The sequence below is a fragment of the Solanum dulcamara genome, chromosome 5 (genome assembly GCF_947179165.1).
Source record: "Solanum dulcamara chromosome 5, daSolDulc1.2, whole genome shotgun sequence".
Lineage (NCBI taxonomy): Eukaryota > Viridiplantae > Streptophyta > Magnoliopsida > Solanales > Solanaceae > Solanum > Solanum dulcamara.
This window is the reverse complement of record NC_077241.1, coordinates 65,267,467-65,277,536: the sequence shown is the minus strand read 5'-3', so window position 1 is coordinate 65,277,536 and position 10,070 is coordinate 65,267,467. Positions and strand designations below refer to the sequence as shown.

General features: G+C 40.3%; 1 protein-coding gene across 3 annotated transcripts; it reads right to left on the bottom strand.

The window, feature by feature from the left end:
• Positions 1-326: 326 nt before the first annotated feature.
• Positions 327-9,749, bottom strand: LOC129889372 (cysteine-tryptophan domain-containing zinc finger protein 7-like). Of its 3 annotated transcripts, none has more exons than XM_055964645.1 (4): positions 8,736-9,749; positions 8,085-8,146; positions 7,405-7,652; positions 327-629 (listed from the first exon to the last, which is right to left on the bottom strand). In XM_055964645.1, exon 1 carries the CDS (start codon positions 9,705-9,707, stop codon positions 8,781-8,783), a length of 927 nt encoding a protein of 308 aa, XP_055820620.1. In that variant the 5' UTR covers positions 9,708-9,749; the 3' UTR covers positions 327-629; positions 7,405-7,652; positions 8,085-8,146; positions 8,736-8,780. The 3 variants fall into 3 exon arrangements, with proteins under 3 accessions (XP_055820620.1, XP_055820621.1, XP_055820619.1); XM_055964646.1 differs by having other exon boundaries at positions 328-629; positions 7,405-7,615; XM_055964644.1 differs by having other exon boundaries at positions 328-629; positions 7,405-7,521.
• Between the last annotated feature and the right edge of the window lie 321 nt (positions 9,750-10,070).

Genomic DNA, 10,070 nt, shown 5'->3' with positions numbered 1-10,070 from the left:
AAAAATGCAAAAATAACCAAATCGAACTGAGAAATTATATATATATATTTTATAATTATTTATATTTTTTTGTTATAAAGATTTGATCTTTGGTGTATAATGATTTTAGTATTACGTAGCTAAATTACTTTGTTTGTGTAATAGTAAATCTGGTATTGCTTAATTGAATCCACAATAGCTTTCGTGTGGATTGTTCATGCACTAGGTGTCTTACCGTGTTGTCTATTGAGGTGTGTACACACTCAACAAACTTATTACTTTCAAATTGAAAAAAACCAAACTGACAATAACCAAACCGATTATTATTTATTTTTTTGGTTTGGTTTTCTTTTCCAAATGACATAAACAACATAGTACTAACTACAACTCGAAGCTTTAATAGTTCAAGCTTCTGAGCATCCTGAAAAAAAGAACCTTCTTCCCTGGATAGTAGGAAGCTTTCTGAACTATTGATCCGAGTGACTAATCTCTAAATGAAATACGCTCAATGAACAGAGCTTATTTAACTTGTGGTGAAAAGAAGGAATTCATCAGCTGATTATTGGTATGAGAGAAGAAGAATAAACATTCACGTAACAGTCCTTTCAGCGTTGCCTCTGGAAGACTTTAGTTTTCTAGAAGGATCTTCCCTGTCAGAAGCAGAATCATAACAGTTTAGAGGCTTTAGTGTCTTCAGATGCACAACTATCTGTTCACACAGCTAAGATAATTGTCTACTCAAAAGAGATTCATTTGCATTTCCTGAGAGGCAACTTGCACGTGAGAATGATCCATAAAAGAAATGAGTCAATGATCGACAAGAAATTAAGCTAAAATTCATTCCACAACATGAAGCAAATGACAATCATAAAAAATGAGAGAAACATCATAACAAAGGGATTGACACAAGGGGACCGCATCTCCCCCTTGTTATTTGTATTGATCATGGAATATTTATCAAGAGACTTGACAAAGATGGGCCAACTACCTGATTTCAAGCATTATCCTATGTGAAAGAAGCTAAATATGAATCATCTCATCTTCGCGGATGATTTAATGATTTTTTGTAACGAGCATGATGCTTCAGTAAAAAGAGTGGGGTAAGCGGTTGCAAATATCGAGTATGTCAAGTACATACCTAGCAGGAGTGAAGGATGATATGAGGCAAAGACTACTGGAGTTGACGGGTTTTGAGCTAGGCAAGTTCCCTATTTGGTATATGGGGCTTCCATTGTCACCAAGGAAGTGGACTAAAATAGAATGCCAGCAGCTATGTAAGAGGATCACAGAAAAGATCAGAGCAGTCTCAACTAGACACCTTTCATATGCAGGCAAACTACAGATTATTAACTCTGTTATATTCTCTCTGCATTACTTTTGGGAAGCCGTATTTATCCTTCCCCAGAGTGTGATCAAGGAGGTTGATAAGAAGTGTAGAGAGTTCTTGTGGGGAAGCACTGAAATGAAGAAGAAGGTAGCATTAGTGGCATGGGACTATGTTTGTAGACCAAAGAAGCAAGTTGGCTTATACATTAAAGGCTGTAAAATGTGGAACATGGCATCAGTAGGGAAGCTTGTATGGTGGTTAATGGAGAAAAAGGAGACATTATGGTAAGTTGGGTGCATGAAGTTTATATGAACAATGAGACAAACTTCTGGATAAAGGGACCTAGTACAGACTGCAGCTGGTACTGGAGGACATTACACAAACTGAAGTCGCGAATGCAAGACTGGTATGTGAATGATCATTACTGTTTGACTGGGAATGGCCAATACCAGGGGCGGATCTATGTTGCTTGGAAGGGGTGCCACGCCACCCCCTAATCTCCATTGAAAATCTGTATATACATGTATATTTGTATATATATATATTCATAAGGAAAGTATAAAAATTAAACGTGGCACCCTTAGAAATAATGAGTTTTGTGGTGCTAGTGATTAAAGCTTAGGTTTACTATCGTAGGAATGCAAGTTCGAGCCCTGTTGTGGGGTGTATTTTCTTAAAACTTTTTTTATCATGCAAGACATGGGTAGCGAATTTATTGAAAAAAGCACTATGAATAAGTAGATTAGAACCCTAGACCAATTGTAAGTAAAAATCTTAACTAAACCAACAGAACAAGTCTAAATTTTGTATGCAAATTTGCTAATAAATATTAAGTATTATCTTATTCTACGTTGGAGTTTTTGCTATAGGTTACTGTTCAAAACAGCGTGGCACCCAGAGATTCAAAATTTTGGATCCGCATCTGGCCAATACTCTGTGGCAATGGGGTATTTGCATATGATGGGCACAACACCTAAGAATGAAAATGCAGGGCTAATATGGAACAGAATAGCAGTTCCTAAGCACATGTTTAACCTCTGGCTCGCTGAGATGGACAGATTACTAACTAAAGATAAGACTCCAAAAGATGGGATTGGATAATGGCAACTTAACATGTGTTCTTTGTAGTAGTGATATGGCGGAGAATGCAGATCACTTATTCACACACTGTATATGGAGCACAGAGGTTTGGAATGCAATGCAGATATGGACAGGGATCAGAATGCTTATCAAAGGAGTTCAGTTCATGCTCAAAGACATCAGCCGAAAACATTAGTCAAGATTCAGGAAACAAATGGTTGTAGTTGTGTATTGAGCTGTAATATACTATATATGGCAAGCTAGGAATCAGAAATTTTTTAGAGGGGTCACTATGACCTGTAGTTTTGCAATTCATCAGGTAAAACATATAATTAAGGAGAGGATAGATACGTTCAGGGACTCAAAAAGGGGAGGAAGAATAGAGATTTAATTCAGTAACTTTGTAATTAGTATACTGGAGGTCTATCATTCTTGGAACCTAAGTTAGGTGTCTGAGATTATAGATGCTCCTTAGGTGTATTGGTTTGTTGGTATGGTAATAGTTCACAGTTTATTGCCGAAAAGGAATTGCATACATCACAGTTATGGATTAGGGAAAAAAAGAGAAGTATAAGAAAAACAGCAACAGCAGGATTTGAAAGAGCAGTTTAACTGTTGTAGACTAAGAAAGTCCTCCAAGTAAGTTAAGTTAGAGATTTGTGTCCTTTTTTTGGCCTTCCCTTGTTAGTGGACTAGATATACAAATACTGTCTGATGACAATAATATCACTAGTAGTCTAGCTTACAGGATTGTATCTTAAAAGTAGAATGGTATGTGATAGCTTGCAAGGTGATTCCCAGCATCAGTAAGAGCAAGAATCCCCAACAAATTAGGATTCTATTCAGAGCACTTTGTGCTCAACTAAAACACAAATGGCAGCTGAAATTTTCAGCAACCAAGGCACAGAAACACTAAAACAATTCAGTCAAAAGTATCTCTTATATAGCTAACAACATCTATATTACAAATGTCCAAATTGGCTCTTTGCCTATAACAACAACAACAACAACAACCCAGTGAAATCCCACAACGTGGGGTCTGGGGAGGGTAGATTGTACGCAGACCTTACTCCTACCAAGGTAGGACAGCTGTTTCCGAGAGACCCTCGGCTCAAAAAAAAAAAAAGCGGAAAAGGGGGTCAGATAAAGTTAAAAAAATTCAAAGCGCTATAGAAAAATAAATCACGAAGGCATCACAGATAAAATAGAGTAATCAAAAGTACTGAAAGCAATAAATAGTAACAGAAATAGCAGAAATGAGAGTACAAGGAATTGTAATGTGCTAGTGCGCCTATGAATAGGGAAGAATAACGAGACTATGTACTAGCCTTCTACCCTAATGTGGGTCCTCCACAGCCTCCTATCTAAGGTCATGTCCTCGGTAAGCTGTAACTGAGCCATGTCCTGTCTAATCACCTCTCCCCAATACTTCTTCGGCCTACCCCTACCTCTTCTGTAGCCATCCATGGCCAACCTCTCACACCTTCTCACTGGGTCATCTGTGTCTCTCCTCTTCACATGCCCAAACCATCTCAGTCGCATTTCCCGCATCTTGTCTTCCACCGAGGCCACTCCTACCTTGTCCCGAATAGCCTCATTTCTAATCCTGTCGCTCTTGGTGTGACCACACATCCATCTCAACATTCTCATCTCGGCAACTTTCATCTTTTGAATGTGAGAGATCTTAACTGGCCAACACTCTGCCCCATACAACATAGCCGGTCTAACCACCACTTTGTAGAATTTGCCCTTAAGTTGTGGTGGCACCTTCTTATCGCATAGCACTCCGGAAGCGAGCCTCCATTTCATCCACGCTGCCCCAATACGATGTGTGACATCATCGTCAATTTCCCCGCTGCCTTGCATGATAGACCCAAGATACTTGAAACTACTTCTCTTTTGAATAGCTTGGGCACCAAGCTTAACTTCCACGCCAACCTCCTGAGGTGTCTCACTAAACTTGCACTCTAAGTACTCTGTCTTGGTCATACTCAGCTTAAACCCTTTAGACTCCAAGGTATGTCTCCAATCCTCCATCTTAGCATTAACTCCACTACGAGTCTCATCAATCAGGACTATGTCATCCGCGAAAAGCATACACCATGGCACCTCACCTTGAATTTGTCGCGTCAATGCATCCATTACCAAGGCAAATAAAAATGGACTTAGAGCTGATCCTTGATGCAACCCCATCCCAACTGGGAAATGCTCTGAGTCCCCTCCTACTGTCCTTACCCTGGTTTTGGCTCCCTCATACATGTCCTTGATCACCCTAATGTATGCCACAGGTACATCTTTAGCCTCCAAACATTTCCATAGTATCTCTCTTGGAACTTTATCGTAGGCCTTTTCTAAGTCGATGAATACCATATGCAAGTCCCTCTTCCTCTCCCTATATTGCTCCACCAGTCTCCTCATAAGATGGATGGCTTCTGTAGTTGAGCGTCCCGGCATAAATCCGAACTGGTTCTCTGAAATAGACACGCCTCTCCTCACCCTCATCTCCACCACTCTTTCCCACACTTTCATAGTGTGGCTTAGTAACTTGATACCTCTATAGTTGTTGCAACTCTGGATATCCCCTTTGTTTTTGTATAGAGGGATCATTACACTCGACCTCCATTCTTCGGGCATCGTTGCCGTTTTAAAGATGACATTAAATAACCTAGTCAGCCACTCCAAACCTACCAAGCTGGCACTCTTCCAAAATTCCCCAGGAATCTCGTCAGGTCCGGTTGCTCTTCCCCAGCGCATCCTACGAACAGCACCCTTAACCTCTTCGACCTTAATACTCCTGCAATATCCAAAATTGCGACGCCTCTCTGTATGTTCCAAATCTCCCAACACAAAGTCTCTGTCCCCTACGTCATTCAAGAGTTTATGGAAGTATGACTGCCACCTCTGTTTAATGAGAGTCTCTTCTACCAATACTTTTCCATGCTCGTCCTTAATACACTTCACTTGATCCACATCGCGTTCCCTTCTCGCCCGCGCCCTGGCTAGCTTGAACAATTTCCTATCCCCACCTTTTTCTTCTAGTTCAGCATAGAGGCATTCAAAAGCTATCGTTTTTGCCGTCGAAACAGCCGACTTCGCCTCCTTCTTCGCCATCTTATAAAGTTCCTTATTCGTCCACTCCTCCACCTCATCCGTGCTTTCTATCAACTTCGCGTATGCCATTTTCTTTGCTTCCACCTTCCCTTGCACTTCTACATTCCACCACCAGTCCCCTTGATGTCGACTACGACTGCCTGTCGAGACTCCCAACACTTCCCTTGCTACAACCCTAATACAACTAGTCGTCCTATCCCACATACTGTTCGCATCCCCACTACTATTCCAGGCCCCCATGTCCTTCAATTTCTCTCCCATCTCTAGAGCACTAGCCGTGGTCAAACTCCCCCATCTGATCCTAGGTCGATCATTCCCGACCCTCTTCTTCCTCGTCATCTTGATCCCTAAATCCATTACCAAGAGCTTATGTCGGGTTGTAAGGTTGTCTATCGGAATGACCTTGCAGTCTTTGCACAGACCTTTATCATCCTTCCTAAGGAGTAAAAAGTCTATCTGAGTCTTAGCCACCGAACTACTGAAGGTTACCAAATGGTCCTCCTTTTTTGGAAAATTCGAATTAACTATCACCAACCCAAAAGCTCTTGCGAACTCCAAAAGTGAAACTCCTCCTCCATTTCTGTCCCCAAAACCAAAGCCTCCATGCACATCGTCATACCCTCCCGAAATAGACCCGATGTGCCCATTGAAGTCACCTCCCACGAAAAGCTTCTCAGTAGGCGGTATGCTTCCCACTAACTCGTCCAAATCCTCCCAAAAGCGCCTCTTCTCCTCCTCTACTAAGCCCGCTTGCGGCGCATAAGCACTAATAATGTTCAAAGTGGTCCCTTCAATGACCACCTTAATCGACATCATCCTATCAGTGATTCTCCTAACCTCCACCACCTGATCCCTTAGATCACTGTCTACTAAAATGCCTACCCCATTCCTATACTTTGATCTACCAGAGAACCAAAGCTTATACCCGTCTACCTCCTTAGCTTTAGTACCTACCCATTTGGTCTCTTGGACACAAGCTATATTAATCTTCCTTTTCTTAAGAATCTTAACTAGCTCTATTGACTTTCCCGTTAACGTCCCAATGTTCCAAGAACCTACTCTTAGTCTAGACTATCCTTTAACCCATTTACCCCTCCTTACCCTCGTCCCCGACCCTAAATGAGAACATGACCCTAATCCACCATCACTATCCAAAGCCACGAAAACGCGTATGAACTACTAAAGTATTAAATGGTCTAAAGTCAGCAAAATATAATGACAAGTGTATGAACAAAGAATATTTGGAAACCGGAGGTACCAACTCCAGTTGAAAAGAACCTGGTTCACGCCGGAAATATTGTTCGCGCGCTGGAAACACTGTTCACGTGCCGGAAACACTGTTCACGCACCGAAAACACTGTTCACGTGCCGGAAATACTGTTCACTCGCCGGAAACTGTTCACTCGCCGGAAATACCGAAATACCTGTGCAAAAACTGCCCGAAAATCTACTGGTGGAGGATTTTCGATCGCAGTCAAAGAGGAAAAAGGAGAAGAGAAAAAAAAATACAAAGAAGAAGGAAGGAAGAGATGAAGAGAGAGAACAGAAGGGGGGGAATCTGGCCGGAAATAGTCTTCGCCGGAGGCCGCTAGGGGAGGTGTTGGCCTGGGTGTAGGTGGGATGGAGATGGGGGGGTCAGGGGGGTCGGGGGTGGGGGTGGGGGAGTCACTTACCGTTGGAAGATGAGAGGAGAGAGAAGAGAGCAGAACACTTGGAAGAGAGACGCCTAGAAATTGAGGTAAGAACAAGAATAATCGCTACCTGAATATTTCTAGTCTCATATATTAATTAGTGGATCTTACAACAGAGGCATTCATGATAACCCAACAACGCCAAGCACAAGAAATAATGGAAGTGAAGGAAAGTTGTTGTTCATGTTGCAATTTTTGCCAGAAGAAATCACTTACCAAGTTAATGCTTTGTGGCTTCTCTATTTGACAATTTCTTTAAGACTGGTTTCCAGTGATTATATGCAGTATGCATATTGATGGTTTCATGGATCGCTAGAGCATTCCCTGAGTCCCCTGGAAAAATTGAGGAATCAATCATCTGCATAAGTTCCAAAAACACAGATGCCACTTCTGAAGATGAGACACACAGTTCTCTGTTTCTTGAAATCTGAGACACAAATTATTCTGGAAAACCTTAGGACCACCTAAAACACCAGAGATACGGTAGTAAAGGCTAAGGCACTTTGGAATAGTGTCATAGAAAAAATATATACCCTTCAAAAAGAAAAATTCAATGCGAACCACCCTCACAAATTAAGAACACACACAATTTTGCGGAAAGTAATTCTATATAGGAGGAACCTGGTTGATATTGTGACCCTCCTCTTTCAGTCACTAGGTTGCTGAAATAGCAAGAACATGAATGAACAACCTAGAGGCTGAAAGGGAGGGTCACAATATCATGCGTAAAAATAAGTGCAAACCTTCAAGTCAATGAAGGTTCTTGAGGCAGTAAAACCGGAAGAAATTGGGAACAAAGCATTAAGATCTACTTCCGTAAAAACGGATTTCAGTGATCCACAAACAAGTACTTGAGATTGTGTGCTTTAACACGACATGTTTTGACATAAGCTTACCTGTAATTAGAACTGTCAATGAGAACTATAACCACTCCAGAGCAGCATTTCTAGAATCGTACCTGCAAATTGCAATCAATGGGTGAAAGTACATAATCCTAATTCCCAGGAACAGAACTCCCCATTCCCACCCGCATTGCAATACTTGGAAACAGTTTTAGTCATAATCAATGGATTTGTTTTTTTGTTTTGTTTACAAGGTAAAGTATTATTGAAACAGAACCAAGAAGGTACATAAGGATACAAGAATCAAAGCAGAGCCTGACTCGAGAATATGCGACTCTTTTCTAACCAACAACCCCATCCGTATTCAATGGATTTGCTTTTGCCACTACATAGATAGCAAACAGAGTCGGATTGCCAATTTCGACTATAAGTGTTTATATTGACGTCGTTCATTCACCTTTTGTTCTGAAAGATCATTATGCTTGATCTTAGGGTCTTTCTTTTCCTTAACTAATCTGCTAAGTACATAAAATAAACTTGTGAAGCAGAATCAGTAGCCTAATTTCATATATTTTCACCAGATAAACAAATTTAAAAGAGAAGGAGAAAATATATTAATAACAGATAATACAGTAATTTCACTAAATTCCACCACCAAAATTATGCCTTATGTTCCACTAATGCTCTAAATAACCATACTCTCACATTTCATTGTTCCCAACAGAAGGAACTCTGCCTGAGACTGACGCTTTACTCTATTCTTCTTCGTCTAGTAGTTGTACCTCTGGAACTTGATTTTCCTGCACCCTTGCTTGTACTGGACTCCCTTTTTTCAGTCTGAAACACCTTGGATTTCTTCAGTTTTCTGAATCTACCACTAACCTCCCTCTCAAAAGCATTAGTATCACTGTCACCCAAGTCATTACCATTACATTGCAAAGTCCTCAATTTTCTTTTCTTTACAGAAATTTTCCTTCCATCTTGTGCTTTTACATCAATTAAACCCTTACCACCACGATTTTGAAGGTTACTTTGGATGAGACTTTGGTACGAGGCATGTAGAGCTCTTGTCGTATCCTCCTCACTAATGTCACAATAGTTCATTCCAGGAAGCCAGTCTAACATGCTGCAGAGCCAACTCTCAGACAATTGCTCGGGTTTTGTACCATATGGTAGAAGTCTCCACTTACGACATTTACGACAGCGAATCCAATCCCCCTCTATAATAAATGGAGAAACTGGTGGCTTATCCCAAGAAGTCAGTTCCGAGCAGTGAGTCTTATCAAAACCGGTGTGTAAATCACTACTCGTCCGGGCAGTGGTCTTATTAGAACCAACCCTAACCCTAGTTTGAAGTTTGAATGTTGTCTGTTCGGTTGGATTAAGCGATTTGATCACAGAAATTTGATATCTTACAGGAAACCTAATGGATTCGTGAGAAGAAAAACGTGTAGGGGAAGGGAGATTTTGAGATTTTTGTGGAGAAGGGAGTCGATAACTCATCAAAAACGTACCATAAACACCAAATTTTGGCCCCAAATTCTCAATAGAAACACCTCCTTCAAAATCATTCATATAATCACCCAAAATACTTTGAATTTTCACATCAATGTAAGCTAAACCTATGTGAGAATCATCATACATTTCTCCTTCTTCAATTTCGTAATCTTCCGCCATAGTATTTCTAAATTTTTTTGCAACCTTAACAATACTATTAACCCCGTTTGGATTGAAAATTGCTTATATATTAAAAAAAAAATTGCATGCTAATTTATTTATTTTAACTTATAAGTAATATTAATTTAAATAAACTCAATTATTTATTAAGATCTTATTTTAAATACAAAATAATTTTGATCAGTAAAACACTGGGAAAAAAAACTGAAAACAGGCCTCTATGATCGGTTTGCGTTGACAATAGTCTGATCGGTCTATTTATAACTAATTAGGATTAGTAGTCCAAACAAATCTCCTCATTAATCGATGTGGCATAACCTAAAAAAGCCACATATAATTTATTAACTAATTAACTGCTAATTC